Raw genomic sequence first — 17,314 nt, 5'->3', positions numbered from 1 at the left:
TAGCTCTGATACCATGTGAAAATATCTCAAAAAATGAGATAAAGTGTGCAATAAGCACAACACCACCAACGTGCACAAATGCACAAGAACACTTAGAACGAATGTACACAAAGGTACAATAAAGAAACTCAAATGCACAAAGGCATACAAAATATAAAGAATTTTATTGAGAAGAATGAGAACAAAAGCTCCAAGAAGTGAAGTTTACAAAGGGGGAACTCCCCTATTTATAAGAGGGAAAAGGAGCCTTGGAGGGGCTCCACTAGCTGTTGGAGCCCCTCCAACGGTTAGAATTCTAACCGTTGGAGAGGCTCAACAGCTAGTGTTGAGCCCTCCAAGGTTGACTTTGAGTCAACAAAGAAATAAAGAAAAAAAGACAAAAAAGGGAAAAGAAAAAAGAAAAGAAGAAAAGTAAAAAAAGCAAAAAGAATTACAGCATATTCATAATTATGAATATGCGCAAGATGGAGAGAAATGACTAAAATACCCTTCCGGGTTTTACAAGAAAAAAGAAACATATATATTTACATATATATATATATATAGATAGATACATATACATATATACGTGATGTATATATGTATATGTATCTCTCTTTATATATATATATATATATATATATATATATATATGTAAATATTTACATAAAGAGAGATACATTTTAACAATAGCTTGTGGAAAAAATAGGTTTTTTTTAATTTAAAAAATGACCAAAATCTTTTGGTTTTCTGGATCTTTTACTCTTTTGAAATTCAAGATTTTCAAACTCACAAATTATTTTTCTTGGATTATTTATAATAATTTTTGGAGCTTTAAGTGAATTTAAAGTTAAATCTTCTCTGAATTCAGCTTGGATAGATTCTAAAAACACTTTGGTTTTAATATCCATAAATTTATACACCTTACTATTTTGAAAATATCCAATGAAAACACATATGGTTTTTGGACCTAGTTTGGTTAGTTTTTGTTTAATAAGCTTTACATAAGCAATACAAACCCAAACTTTTAAATCATTTAAAATTGGTTTTCTACCTTTTCAAAATTCACAAGGTATAGTATTAGACTTAGAATATGGAACTCTATTTAAGATATGATATGAACTAAGTAGTAACACATCACCCCATAGATTATAATTTATACCATAACTAATAAGTATTGAATTAACCATATCAATCTGAGTCCTATTTTTATGTTCAGCTACACCATTATGTTGAGAAGTATCTATGTATTCCATGAATCTCACAAAAATCAATAACATTTGAAAGATATTCACCACCTTTATATGATCTAAAAAACTTTATTTTGCAATTATGAAAGTTTTCAACCTCAGCATTGAAAATCTTAAATTTTTCAAATGATTCATCTTTTGTTTTCATGCGACAGACGTAAGCATATTTTGTGAACTCATCAATAAAAGTTATAAAATAATTGTTACCCCCACGAGTTAAAGTATTTTTCAAATCACATACATCCCTGTGTATTGAATCTAATAACTTAGAAGTTCTTTCAACACTCTGAAATAGTTTTTTCGCAAATTTTGTTTGAATACAAACATCACATTTTTTAAGATATTCAGTTTTGCATTTAAGAATAAGTCCTAAGTTACTTATGCTTCGCAAAGACTTGTAATTAACATGTCCTAATCTAGCACGTCACAAATCATGAGTCAAGCATATAAACAGAAGAACAATCAACTTTATTACTCATATTGAGTTTGAACAACCCATTGATGGAGTAGCCTTTGCCTACAAACTTGTGGTTCTTCAACAGTATAATATTGTTGAATTCCAATACAACTTTGAAATCATGAGTTGCAAGTAGATAGGTAAATACAAGATTTTTCGTGATGGTAGGTACGTGATACATATTTTAGAGGGTTAAACATTTCCCGAAAGTGAAATGAAGTCTCACACTCCCTTTTCCATGAACCTTAGCTTCATGCCTATCACCCATATAAATCATATGGTCTTCTCCCATAGTTTTGTATGTTTTGAACATACTTTTATCATTGCATGAGTGGATCGTTGATCCAAAATTCACGTATCACCCTTTATCCGAATTAATCATGAATATCTCACTAACTACAACCACCAGGTAGTCATCGGGTTTACTAGCTTTATTGCCTTGAAATTTTTTCCTATGATAGCATTCTCTCGCATAGTGAACCGGTTTTCCACAAGTATAGCAGAAAACAGTCTATCTTTTTAGCATCGAATTTAGATTTCTTGTTCTTGTTTTTAAGTCCGAGATTGAACTTTGGTTTGCATTCAACGATGTGTACCATAGCACGAACTTCTTTTACGCCATCTTTCTTATCTCGAGATCGAGCTTCCTCCACAATTCTAAGATGTTGAAAAAATTGTTCTAAGGTAAGCTTTTCATTCTTATGTTTTAATTCATTTCGATAATCTTTCTAAGATGGGGGCAATCTACCAATGATTGCAGTCACTTGGAATGATTCATCAAGGTTCATACCCTCAGACTTCATCTGATTAGCCAAGTTTTGCATCTCATAAACTTGAGGTAGCAGTGGCTTATCATCGAAGAATTTGAAATTCATATACTTATTAACCAAAAACTTATGATTTTCTGCATCCTCCGTTTTATACTTGATTTCAAGGGCTTCCCACAACTTCTTTACAATGTTGACCTCTGAGTAAAGGTCAAACAGGGTGTTAAAAAGAGAATTCAGTATGTGTATGCGACACACGAAGTCATCTTGCTCCCACTTTCGTCTCTTGCGATTTCAGTAATGGTTTTGTTCTCTCGTTCTTAAGGACAGTCCTCCACGAGCACTACACCACATTTACAATCGTGAGGAAAATAAGTATCTTTTGTTGCCATCGTTTGAAATTGGTAATAACGAACTGGGGCAACTGGGGCAGCTCCTAGTTTTCAACTTTTACAGTCGCCATTTTCAAAACTATCGCTTGAAAATTGTTGGAACTTCTACTTAACTTAGTGGCTCTAGCAACTGAGCTTGAACCAGATACACTCGAAGGCATGCATATACACGCACTATCTTTAAAGCGATAGTTGCCCCACTTAGGATCAAGTCCTTGGTGCAATGGGTACTCGTGCAACTATGCTCCCAGGATATAATTGAGTTTTTGCTTGCTCGTGAAAAACCGGTATATGCCCTGCACTAGGTGAGACCAATAACCTCGACATGAACCACCTTGAATAACCTCGTAACTAGGATAGGAAGATCTAGGTTCGAATTGGGTATGGATCCTGTATTTGAATATGGATATGAATCCAAAATGTAAGTGGGTATGGATCTAAATAGTACCCGGATTTGAATAGCAACTGAATCTGAATCTTAGTAATGGATCTGAACATCAATTGGGTCTCGATACCAACTAGATCTAGAACTGAATAGCAACTAGAACTGGATCCAGGATCTAGATCTGAATAACAACTGGATTCGAACTGCTAGCGGATCTGGATCTCAAAAAAGATCCGAACTTGAAATTCCAAAACAAAAGAGAAGAGAGAGAGAGCTCATAGGAGAGGAGAACTCAAGAGAGATGGGAGATAAGAGAGTTGAGGATAATAGAAATGGAAGAGGGTCAGGGTTTATATAGGCCCTAGCCCCCCCACCCCCCCCCCCCACCCCACCACCACCACCCCGCCACAATAGAGGCTATAAATGGCTTTTAAGATGCCAAAACGTCTAGCCATTATGGGTCATTGTTGGCCAAACGGCTAGCCATGAATGCCCAAATGGCTAGCCCCAAGAAGGGCACCAAAACTGTGTTAAAATATATGTAATACCTATTTATATATATATATATATATATATATATATATATATATATATATATATATATATAAATATAGTTCTCATTCACTACCCGATAAGGGGTAGTTTTGTAATCTCGCCCAATAGGGGCATTTTAGACTTTTTCCTTTTCTTCTTTTTTTCCTTTTTCTTTTTCTATTTTTTCCTTTTTCTTTTTTTGCCTTTTTTATTTCTTTTTGTGCATTTAATGCACAGCCATTGGGGGCCCCAACAAAGAGTCGTTGGGCCCCCAACGGTCACAATTGTGACCGTTGGGAGCCCAACGACTCCTTGTTGGGACTCCCAATGGTCCCTCTCTCTTGCTTTTCTCTAACTCTCCCTCACTCCTCTCTTGCCTATAAATAAGTGGGGTCTCCCCCTTTGTAAGGTGTGGCTTCTTCAAGCCCTTTTGTGCATTTATAAGATTTTATGCTTTCTAGCCATTATTGGCTTTTGTGTATGTCCTCTTTTGGACTTGTTCTTTGATTTCTATGTGTGAATGTCCATTGTAGGACATACATTTCTTTTCCGCATATTTCATTACATGGTATCAGAGCCTTGGTTGTGCTCTTGATTCATATTGCTAGTTGTCTTGTTTTATCTCTCTTTGTTTGTCCTCCATTCTTGATTATATAATGGAAGGAGAACAAAAGATTGATCTCTCCTTCAAGCTCAATGGTACTAACTACATGATGTGGGCCGCCGCCATGGAGAACAACCTCAAAGGTAAAAAGCTTTGGGGATACGTTATGGGCACCATTAGGGAACCTCAACTTCAACTTACGAAAATTGATGGTGATCAAGAAAAAGCTCTAGAAGGAAATGCTCGCATGAAAGCTATTGAAGATCACCAATCCAAGGTAGAAGATTGGGAAAGTAAGCATGCAAAAATTCTTGCATGGTTCATGAACAACGTGGAGTTAAAGATTTGCGCCAACATTGCTAAATTCCGCCTAGCAAATGAAGCATGGTTCTTTATGAAAGGTATGTATACCCAAAAAGACCTTGCTCGTCAATTCTTCATCCAAGAAAAAATTCGTACCATTAAGCAAGGTGAAATGAGTGTAAGAGATTACTATAGCACTCTTGGCCCTTTGTGGGATGAGCTATCCCTTCTTGAACCCAAATGGGTATCAAGTGAAGATGTTGAAATGAGGAGAGAACAAATGGAGAAAGAACACTTTTTCCAATTTTTACATGGGCTTAGGCCCGAATATGAACAAGTTAGGTCCTCCCTCCTTCATAGATCCAAACCACTTCCATTGGAAGATGCCATAGCCGAAATATGCCAAGAAGAAACACGTCTTGGCATGATTAAAGGAGGAGATGAAGTTCTTGCCGTGTCTAAACCCGGCAATCATATGAAAGCATATAAGCCTCCACACTTTGGGAGGCAAAATAACTATAATGGCAATTATAGGAAAGCCATTTGCCATCATTGTCAAGAACCGGGTCATATAAGACCTAATTGTCCAAAGATAAATGAACCTCCAAAAGGTAAAGTTGCTATTGTTGAAGAAATCCCACAAAAGAAGGAGGAGACAATGAAAGGGAAAGAGTCCTTCTCCCTTGCTCAACTATCCGAAGCACTACAAATTCTACTCAAGTCGCCATCAACTTCGGGAGCCGCCATTGCCTCTTCTTCTCCTCCAGGTACGCCTTCTTGGATCCTTGACTCTGGAGCATCTTTTCATATGACCCCTATTGAAAATGGACTATCCAATGTATGTAGAAACTCCAAAAATTCCTTTGTTTCCACCGCCGATGGTACCTCTTTACAAGTTAAAAGTTTTGGAACCTTAGATTTTTCAAAAGATTTTTTTGTGCCAAATGTAAGAGTAGTACCTCAACTTAATTTAAATCTTTTATCGGTCTCCCAAATATGTGATCATGGATGTGAAATCTCCTTCTCAACCAAGGATTGTTCTATACAGGATCTCCAGTCCGGGAAGCGGATTGGGCAAGGCCATAGGAGGGGAGATCTCTACTACATGACCCACTTGAAACTTCCTACTAACTCATTTTGTAATCATGTCCAAGATAAAAATATAGAAACTTGGCATCAAAGACTTGGACATCCAAGCTTCTCAAAAATGTACTTCTTTCCCTTTGGAAAGAAACTTTGTAATGAGAAACATTTTGTTTGCAAGAGTTGTATTTTTGGAAAAATGAAATTCACCTCATTTCCAAAAAGAACATTTGTGTCAAAAAGACCCTTTGAATTAGTTCATTCGGATGTTTGGGGTCCTTCTCCGGTCATATCAAAAGGAGGATACTCATATTATGTTACTTTCATTGATGATTTCACTCGATATGTGTGGATCTATTTTCTCAATTTAAAATCCGAAGTTTTTAACTTCTTTAAAAAATTTCATATGATTGTCAAAAATCAATTTTCAACTAATATCTCCATTCTTCGATCCAACTCCGGTGGAGAATATCTATCAAATGAATTTCAAGAATATTTGGAAACCAATGGAATTTGTCATCAAAGGTCATGTCCTAGGACTCCCCAACAAAACGGTCTAGCCGAAAGAAAGCATAGACACATCTTGGAAACCACTAGGACTCTTCTTATTTCCAAAGAAATTCCAAAATGCTATTGGACCGAAGCCGCCTTAACCTCCACTTATTTGATAAATAGAATGATATCCTCATCCCTACAAAATATATCTCCATATGAAAAACTTTTTGAAAGAACACCCGATTTTAATAGATTAAGAATTTTTGGGTGTAAATGCTTTGTCCTTACACATAAAAGAGATAAGTTATCTCCCAAGGCTATCGAATGTGTGTTCTTAGGATACGGAGAAAATTAAAAGGGTTTTAGGTGCTTCGATCCCAAAAGCAACAAACTATATGTATCAAAAGATGTTACATTTTTAGAAAATGAGAACTGTTTTGAGAAACATAAAGATATTGATGAAAACGAATATGCTTTCTTATTTGATCTTCTCTCTCAAGAAGATGTGATTCCTCACGAAGAGGATGTTCCTAATGATTTAGAGGATACTCCTCTTAGTAATGTTGAAAATGCAAGTAATGATGTTGAAAATAGGTCCATTCAAACCTATGCTAGGCGTGGTCAAGAAACTCCTATTAGCGCTTTAGAAAAATATTCTCAAAATTCCAACATAGAAGAAACCTCTTTAAGGAGATCTAGCCGGATCTCCAATCCTCCTAATAGGTTTGTTTCCTATGAGTCCCTAACACCTAAATATAGGGCATGCCTAATTGCATTACACTCTTATCATGAACCGTCACACTATAATGAAGCCAAAAACATTCCTCAATGGGTTGAAGCCATGAAACTTGAACTTAGTGCCCTTGAAAAGGCTAAAACTTGGGAAATAACCTCATTACCCACTGGAAAGAAGTCTATTGGATGTAGATGGGTCTTCAAAATCAAAACTAAAAGTGATGGGTCATTAGAACGTTATAAAGCTAGGTTGGTAGCCAAAGGATATGCTCAAGAGTACGGAATAGACTATGAAGAAACCTTTGCTCCCGTAGCTAGAATGACTAGTGTTAGGACTCTTATTGCGGTTGCATCCGTTAAAAAATGGCCTATCTATCAATTGGATGTTAAGAACGCATTTCTTAATGGCGAACTAAGTGAAGAGGTCTATATGGATCCTCCACCAGGAGTATCCATTGGTGAAAACAAAATTCTTAAACTAAAAAAGGCACTATATGGGTTAAAACAAGCTCTGAAAGCTTGGCATGACAGATTTAGTACTGTAATGACTAGCTTAAATTTTCGTTCATGTTATACTGACACTGCGTTATTTGTGAAAAGTGCAGGGTCCTCTGTAGTTATTCTACTACTATATGTTGATGATATGATCATCACTGGAAGTGATGAGCAAGGAATCCATGATATTAAGAAAATTTTAAAAGAAAATTTTGACATGTCTGACCTTGGTTTTTTAAGATATTTTCTAGGTATTGAAGTTGCATATTCACCTCGAGGGTACATCCTCTCTCAGATGAAACTTGCTGCTGACATCTGTGCCAAGTCTGGAATTTCGGATGATAAGAAGGCAGAAACCCCTGAGGTTATCAATGCAAAGCTGAGACTGGAAGATGGGACACTTCTTGAGAATCCTACTCCCTACCGTCAACTCGTTGGGTCTCTGACATACTTATCCATCACTCGGCCAGACATAGCTCATGCAGTTCACTCCGTCAGTCAGTTTCAACATGCACCTACAACTGTGCACATGAGTGCAGTCTTAAGAATTGTCAGATATATTAAAAACACCATAACTAAGGGAGTTTTTCTTTCCTCTTCATCATCCCTTGATTTAATTGCTTATACAGATGTTGATTGGGGAGGAAATCCCAATGATAGAGTCTCAACCACTGGTTTTTGTGTTTTCCTAGGTGACTATGATTTCTTGGAGATGCAAGAAGCAGCATAAAGTATCATTGTCCTCAACTGAAGCGGAATATCGTGCAATGGCCACTACAACCATGGAGCTTGTGTGGCTTAGAAGTCTCCTCTGTGATATGGGCATCGTCATCTCAATTCCTTCGAAGATGTGTTGCGATAACAAGAGTGCTATCTATATTGCCAGCAACCACACCTTCCATGAGCGTACTAAACACATTGAGATGGATTGCCACTATGTTCGAGATGAATACCTAAAAGGAACCATAGCATTGCCCTATGTCACATCCGAGTACCAGTTGGCGGACTTTTTCACCAAAGCTCTTGCTGCTCCTCGTTTCATGTTTCTTCTCAACAAGCTTTCCGTTGTATCCCCGTAAAGCTTGAGGGAGGGTGTTAAAATATATGTAATACCTATATTTATATATATATATATAGTTCTCATTCACTACCCGATAAGGGGTAGTTTTGTAATCTCGCCCAATAGGGGCATTTTAGACTTTTTCCTTTTCTTCTTTTTTTCCTTTTTCTTTTTCTATTTTTTCCTTTTTCTTTTTTTGCCTTTTTTATTTCTTTTTGTGCATTTAATGCACAGCCATTGGGGGCCCCAACAAAGAGTCGTTGGGCCCCCAACGGTCACAATTGTGACCGTTGGGAGCCCAACGACTCCTTGTTGGGACTCCCAATGGTCCCTCTCTCTTGCTTTTCTCTAACTCTCCCTCACTCCTCTCTTGCCTATAAATAAGTGGGGTCTCCCCCTTTGTAAGGTGTGGCTTCTTCAAGCCCTTTTGTGCATTTATAAGATTTTATGCTTTCTAGCCATTATTGGCTTTTGTGTATGTCCTCTTTTGGACTTGTTCTTTGATTTCTATGTGTGAATGTCCATTGTAGGACATACATTTCTTTTCCGCATATTTCATTACAAACTGGACAAAAAACTGAGTCAAAAGTCAACAATCAACGGGGTTGGGTGGCTATGGGTTGTTTAGACTATTAAAGCCCCATACAAAACGTTAGGGCAAGGTCCAAACAGATCCGAATAAAATCTAGAAAGATCCAAATAGGTTTAATGCAAAGTCAATGACAGATTTAAGGACTGGTCAAAGGTCAGTTTTAGACTTGGAGATTAAATTCGTCTCAAGTATTAAAAAGAAATCAAAGCCCAAGATCCAAGTCCAAAGTCCAAAGTCAAAGGTCAAGAGTAGAGGTGGGCATCGGGTCAGCTCGGCCCAGCCCAGCTTGAACTACTAAAGGACCGAGTCGGACCAATCGAACAACAATAAGTAAAGAGCTTTGAATCTCATTAGCTTTAGAATTTGAATCAAATCAATTGGATGTCTTGGATGTCGCACACAAATCATAGATCAATCCAAACAAATTCAACAAACTGTCAAAGATCCATGTCCAAAGTCCAAAGTCCAGAGTTAAGAGTAGGGGTGGGCATCAGGTCGGACCGGACTGACCTACTAATGGACTGAGCCGGCTTGATCAACGGCCCGACCCATTTACTAACGGGCTCGGGTTCAAAGAGAAGCTCGTGGGCCGGCCCATTATCCCAATGGGCCAATGTGAAGTGAGTCGGGTCCAACCAGATCCAGTCTAAACCCATTTGAAGGTTTTTTTTAATAAAATTAATACAATAATTCTTAGAATACAAAAAAATGAATTAAATGAAAAAAACTAAAATTAATAACCAATAATAGTTGCCCATCTTAAATTCAACAAAAAATGAATTAAATATAATAGTTAATTTATAAAAAATTATATTATTAAAAAAATTAATCAATAACTCAGGCCGGCCCGGTAGCCTGCAGGCCGAGCCCGACTCGACCCACTTATATAACGGGTCGGGTTTTAACCCAATACCTAACGGGCCCGACCCACTTATATAACGAGTTGGGTTTCAGCCCGGTACTTAACAGGCTCGGGATTAATGGCCAAAACCTGGCCCATGATGGTCCGAGTCGGCTTGACGCCATCGAGCTGCTAGGCCGGTTGCCCACCCCTAGTCAAGAGACAAGAGTTGAGTCGAGTTGTGAGTCATGAGTTGCGAGTCGAGATCAAGATCAAGAATAAAGTGATACACAAGCCCAAGATCTAATGTCCTTAAGGGCCTTTCCCTTTAAGGCATCACTCCTCTATATAAGGACAAGAGGTTTCCCAAAATCCTTCAATATAAGACTAAACTTTTATAGAAAACATATTACCCACAAACTAAGAAAAAATGGAAAAATAGAGAGAACTTAAAGAACAATTTTGAGCCAAAATCCAACAAAATGGATGTTCATCTCACCATGAAAAGGACCAAAACTAAACAGAAACGGCCCTGAAAGGTCCAAGATCGACCTTGACTGAGTTAAAAGTCAACAGTCAATGAGGTTGGACAGCTATGGACTGTTTAGACTTTAGACTATTAAAGCCCCATGAAAAAAGTTAGGGCAAGGTCCCAAAGGATCTAGGTAAAATCAAGAAAGACTGTTTTAGGCATGGAGATTAAATTTGTCCCAAAGATCCAAGTCCAAAGTCAAAGGTCAAGAGTCCATATCAGATCAAAGTGATGCACATACCCAAGATCTAATGCCTTGAGGGCCTTGCCCTTTAGGAAAACTTAGAAACAGTTTTGAGCCAAAATCAAACAAAATAGATGCTCCATCTCACCATGAAAAGCAACTGAGATAAAAGAAACATGCACCCAATCCCACAATCGAACAACAATAAGAAGACAACGAACTGAACAATTTGAATCTCATTAGCTTTAGAATTTGAATCGAATCAATTGGATGTCTTGGATGTCTCACACAAATCATAGATCAATCCAAACAAATTCAACAAACTGCACTGTTCGATCCAAATTAAGAAACCCAACTGAGCAAATGCAAGAAAAGCAAGTAAGATACCAGATTCCGGTGGCGGGGATGATTGAACCGGCAGCTCCCGCCGTACCCACAGAACCCCGTCCGCATATAGAATGCGCAATCAGGCTCCCCCGGCCGCTCCGGAAACGATTCCCTACCGCCGTCTCCGTCAAGTCCCAGCTGCCATATGGGTTCTACAATGCGAACGACACAAACCCATCAGCCATCCGATTCATCAGACCCCATTCCCCAATTCCCCCAAAATCCCACCTGAAAAAATCCCCAATTCCGGCGATTCTGCAACCGGAATTCATCAATGCAAGAGCAAAAACCTCACCTTCGAGCCCGATCTCGGCATTCGGGGGGTTCCACTCTAGGGCAGGATCAGTAGGAGACCCCTCCATTGTAGGGATCCTACCATAGAACTCCATTGACAAGACGACCTCTCCCGGGTATCCCCCACCGTCCCCCGCGTGAAAAGAGAAGAAGGTAGAGTGGGGGGAGGGAAGGGGGGACTATCGGCTTCTAGAACGTTCTGGAAGGTCGGAGGGAGGCCCTATATGAAGGAGAGGTGGAGGAAGCACAGACGTGAACCCTCTCACTCTCGCTTCTCTGCTTCGAGCCCTCTCTCTCTCTCTCTCTCTCCAAAGTTTGATCTTTTCAATCAATTTCTCTCTCTCTTCAAAGTTTTTCATCTTTTCTCTCTCTTTATCTCTCTCTCCTGTTATACCCCCGCCAAAAGATAGTTAATTTTAACTTAATTGGTGATAAGGATTAAATATTTCATGTTTTTTTTTCCAAATATTGTGTTAAAAGCAATGTTGTCAGTACAGGTATCGGCCCTCAATCATTTGGCCACCGATTCAGCTGTATGGTAATACTCGAGTAAATCATTCTGTATCGGCCAGAAAATAATAAAAAATATTACATGTCAACCATGTTAAAACTATTGAAATAATATTTAAAGTTTAATTTATAGTGTTTTTATATTTATTAAAATTTACCCGATTCTGGGGTGAACCGTGTCGATTTTCTGCCCGATAGATATCGATAACATTGATTTAAAAAAAATGTGTTAAATTTTCCCAGAATAGCTCTGTTCATCTGCTCAAATGACTTGTGAATTTTACCAAGTTGACCGAACGTCACGAGCTCAAAACCCATAAAGAACATCATTTATCCCAAGGTCAAAGCTAAGTATACACCCCCCCAATAGAAGAAAAGACATCAAAAGTTTTACTAATTGGAGGCCTACCAATGTGCGGTCTAGAGGGTTTTTCCTTGACCTATTAAAAAAAAAACTATGTTGTATTTCATAAAATTTAATTGTTGTGTTAGATTTTGGCGACTTGGGAAGCTCACCAAGTTGATGGGACGTCACGAATTCAAAACCCAACTGGGTATACACTTTTGGACATTGGATCTCAAGGATTTTACCAACTAGAGGCCTACTAATATGTGGTCAGTGATGGAATGTTTTGTCTTGGCCTATCCAAAAATAGAAATACAGTGTTTTTTTTAATATTTACTGTGCTGAATATTGAAGCAATTTGGTTTGAGTTACTTGGGTGCACTTACCTTTGATGGGACCCGGGCTTCATGTTAGTTGTTAAATTGCTGTAAGGGACTTAGCTTTTTGGTGTGGTCCTTTGTAGCTTCTTTTTTTTTTCATGTTGAAGGGATTGGTAGGTGTGGCTTTGATTGTGGCCAACATGAGACCAACAAATATTAATCTAAGGCATATTATGCCTATTGAAGAGTTTTAACCAATGTTCTCAGTACCCTGAATTGTTGGGCCCACCCATTCAGCGGTATCTGCCATACCATTACTCAACTTCTGTATCAACCAAAAAATAATCGAAGATTATAATGTATCAATCATAATGTGCCAAGTGTTAAAATCATTAAAATAATATTTAAAAAGTATTTTTTACAATTATTAAAAAATGAACGATGGTGTAGATGAGGATATACAAATGATTTGGATGAAATGACATAAATTAGTGATGCAATTGGGTATTACATGTTCACGAAGATGGATAGTGTGACGGTTTTCCTCTAAGTATTCTAAAAAATATGAAATTAGTATTTGGTACATTTTTTTTTTTATGATGAGGAACCCTAGTTGAGAACCGGGTCACATAATGGGTTCGTTCCCCTTGCAAGGTAAACCTCAGGTGAGGTCACCGACAGTAAGCTCTTATGGAGCCCACCATTTAAAGGCACTCGGTGGGGTCGAACCTATGACAAAGGAGTCCGCACCTTTTTCCCAAACCTTCTGCCACTTGGGTGGGCACGTGTAATTTTGTAGGAATCTTAGTGCGATTTTTTGCTTTGATGGATTTGTTGCTACTTGGTACTATATTCTTGGTGGGACTTCACTGCGACCTTTTTTTAACCCCCCCCCCCCCCCCTATGATGTAAAGTGCTTCATAGCCAAATAACTTAATCCTAGTATTAGGCTCTAAAACAAAATTAAGTATATTGGACTTGAAAAATAAATGAAACATACATTTATTCAAAATATTCACATAGATTTTTTATGAGAAAAGAAACATATTAACTCATTGTTCTTATTCTTGTCACGCCAAGGGTGGAGCCACATTTGGGCTAAGATGAGCACATGCCCAAAAATCCCAAATATCCCCCCCGTAGTTCGGGTGGGGGTGGGCAGGGCAGAGCAATGCATATCCAGGTCAACTTCATTAATTAGATTATTTAAGATCCATGCTATTTAGTTTGTATATTGTAATATTTGAATTATTTTGTAATAGATCTTAGATTCAATATCCAAGTTTTATCATATGAGGATAAGTTTTATCCTTTAGAGGATTATCAAATTAGGGAGTCTAATAAGATTAGAATTCTTTACCTGTACATATAAGATATGTAACGCCCCAATTATTTGACTTGAAAATTTTAGAATAATTTTTCTTTAAATCACACCAAAATATTTGATTAAACATTCGGTCAAATAATAAGCGAGTTACAAGGAATAATAGAGGTTATTCATGCCACATTCAATATCATATCAATAAATTAAATGTCAAATCATTATTACAAAAATGATAATAACAAATAATAATGTTTATCAAAGATCCGCAGGACTACAAATATTGAATCTCATAGCTCTACTCATAACGATGCCCACAATATGCTTTGTGTATCTCATTCACTTCCTGAAAAAACAAGAAATGTGGAGGGGTTATACTATAACCAGTTTGAGTAAGAAACATTATATCATTGTATATATGCATAGTGATATGTGTCCAGGTAAACATACAACTATCATAATATAAATATACAATTTTACGTATTTCATACGAGTCACATCAACAGTTTCCAATATTCATTTGAAACCCAAGTATCACCATCTCAATACTAAAAGACATGTAACAATACAGGTTAAAATTAAAGATTTAAGTTTGTTTTATTAACTCGCTCTGTGGGTATGCACAGGCTAAATGTCGTAGCAGACCGATACCACCTGGGGGGTCATTAAGATTTTATCAAGTGACCCGAGTGACTAGCCGTACGTATACCCAAAGAGGACGGTCTATGACCGAGAGATTACTCTCAAATGTCAATAAGTAGAAATATGATGCATATTGTAAACTTTTGCAAAATACTTGAACTTACTACCTATGACACATTGGCAGTCCTGATTCCCTAACTATGAGGATTGTTAACCAGGTGAGACGTCTCGCTCTCACAAACACAAATAATGTCCTATAGAGTTTGTATCGTCTACTTCTCTAAGTAGACAATGAGTTTGGTAACATACATCGTCTTTCAAGTATACCCATAACCTAGATAATCCAATAACAGATGTCGTTTTTCATGTATACCAAGAAATCTCAAATTTTAGTTAAGAGTGTTTACATTGGTTTGTATATTATTTTGGTTCATATCATAATATCTTGTAAAGATATCGTAATTTCATCCCACACTCGGGTGGTATTAAGTGTAAACATATCTGACATAGTGCAAGTAAACACTCAGACAACTATCCACAAACAACAAGCTCATGTTCGCCTAACACCTTTCATTATATGTCAAGTCACTTTGACAAATCGCATGCACATGACAGTGCCATATTTCTTATAGAATTCACCAGAGCTCCTGTAGCTCCATACAGTTTCGACGAATTCCCACACGTGTTTTTGAGCTTTAGAAATACACAGCATCCTCTTTTAGGGTACCACTGCTTTTAAACTGGACACTAATTTGTATTCGAATTGTGAACACCTCTTGTGTATTATCATAATTTGAGGTGCGATTTTATAACTTATCCAATTTAGTTCCTTCAACAACAATACCTTGATATAGATAACTATATATATCAATTTTTCACACATATGTATTTGAGATTGTGCTATTCGTGGATCGGCTTCATAGACCTCTTTCGGTCCATTCCTAAACCTAACCTGAATGGGTGTCAGTTTGTCCAATATAGCAAATTTCATTGTTTTACGTATCTATCATTTTTTTTTTAAATTTAAATTGGAGTTGCTACTGACCCCATTAAAATAGCATGAGTTGTTATCCGGTCTGTAGCACCCAGTCAACATGTTGTCACAAGATTTATTACCATTTAAGAGACAAGATGGGGCAGAGGCAAATCCCTACTATTCAGTTCTACAACACCCAGCCTATATGTTAAGTATTTTTTTTTTCTTGAGATAAGGTAGGCTCCGGCAAAACCCTGTTGGTCAAGTCTACAACGCCCAACACCAACTGCAAATTCATGTTCCAAAAGCGGGTTGGGCTGCGGCAGAATCCAACAGTTCGGGTGTGCAACTCACTGCCATAACGTGTTGATGTATTATTTATTTATTTTAGGCAGTTTGGGCTGCAGCAGAACCCTGTCCTTCGGGTCTGCAACACCCAACACAAATTTTTTTTAACACACATGAACCCATAAGCCAAATTGCATGTATAACTGCATATATTTTTTTTCTTTTACTAAACCGTGAATCAAAACATCTCATAGCTATACTTTTTTTGTTGACAGACCTACACAATGAATCAAAATATCACAATTGTATGTTTTTTTTTACAGATCTGAATTGTGAATCCATGTGTATCATCACCATATATATATATAGATATTGACAAATCTAAACAATGAATCAAAACTTATTATAGTTATATTTTTTGACAGATCTAAACAGTGAATCAAAAACATATCATAGCAATATTTTTATGACAGCTAAAAAGTGAATCAAAACATATCATAGCTATATTTTTTTTATGACATAGCTAAACAGTAAATCAAAACATATCATAGCTATATTTTTTTATGACATAGCTAAACAGTGAATCAAAACATATCATAGTTATATTTTTATGACATAGCTTAACAATGAATCAAAACATATCATAGTTGAACCGTGAGTCAATATGTATCATCACTATATATTTTTGACATATCTAACTAGTGAATCAAAACATATCATGACTATACATTCTTTGACAGATCTGAACCGCGAATCAATATGTATCATCACTATATATTTTCTCGACAGATCTAAATAGTGAATCAAAACATATCATGGTTATACATTTTTTTTTTGACAAATTTGAACTATGAATCAATATGTATCATCACTATATATTTTCTTGACAGATCTAAATAGTGTATCAAAACATATCACAGCCATACAAAATTTTTTTGATAGATTTGAACCATGAATCCATATGTATCATCACTCTCTCTCTCTCTCTCTCTCTATATATATATATATATATATATATATATATATATATATATTGACAGATCTATATAGTGAATCAAAACATATCACGGCTATACAATTTTTGACAGCTCTGAACCATGAATCCATATGTATTATCACTATATATTCTTTTTTTTTGACAGATCTATATAGTGAATCAAAACATATCACTGCTATACAAATTTTGACAGATCTAAACCGTGAATCACTAAGTATCACACATATATCTAATCCCACGGTTGAGTATATGTATGATTATACATATATCCGAAAAATAGATGTCTAAGTGTATCACGCATCCCTAAGAAAGCATATAAAAAACAAAATACCCCTACCTCTTCCGACGAGTCAAATCACCAAACACTCTCGAGTTATATGGCTAGATCTAGGTTCGTAGTCCTTCCTCCGATCGTTCTTTCGTCCAGCACCTCCACTACGGGTGATAGCACACCAAGAAGAAGATAGAAGGGAAAAAGGGAAGAGAGGAAGAGAGGAAGAGAGAGAGAAATCGAAGGGAATGAGAGAGATTGTGATCCATCAACA

The 17,314-nt window shown here is 36.9% G+C and overlaps 1 protein-coding gene across 1 annotated transcript in view; it reads right to left on the bottom strand.

Moving 5' to 3' along the window:
• LOC149846190 (Zinc finger C-x8-C-x5-C-x3-H type family protein) overlaps positions 1 to 11,716 on the bottom strand; it is a 39,934-nt gene extending 28,218 nt beyond the window's left edge. Inside the window, exons 1-2 of the mRNA XM_089996231.1 lie at positions 11,371 to 11,716; positions 11,076 to 11,227 (exon numbers count right to left, since the gene is read on the bottom strand). Of these exons, the coding sequence (XP_089852357.1) occupies positions 11,076 to 11,227; positions 11,371 to 11,464 (246 nt within the window). The 5' untranslated portion in view covers positions 11,465 to 11,716. The remainder of the gene's footprint in view (positions 1 to 11,075; positions 11,228 to 11,370) is intronic.
• Positions 11,717 to 17,314: the final 5,598 nt, after the last annotated feature.

The sequence above is a fragment of the Nuphar pumila genome, chromosome 2, assembly GCF_984573655.1.
Source record: "Nuphar pumila chromosome 2, dmNupPumi1.hap1.1, whole genome shotgun sequence".
NCBI lineage: Eukaryota > Viridiplantae > Streptophyta > Magnoliopsida > Nymphaeales > Nymphaeaceae > Nuphar > Nuphar pumila.
This window is presented reverse-complemented; position numbering and strand designations above follow the sequence as displayed.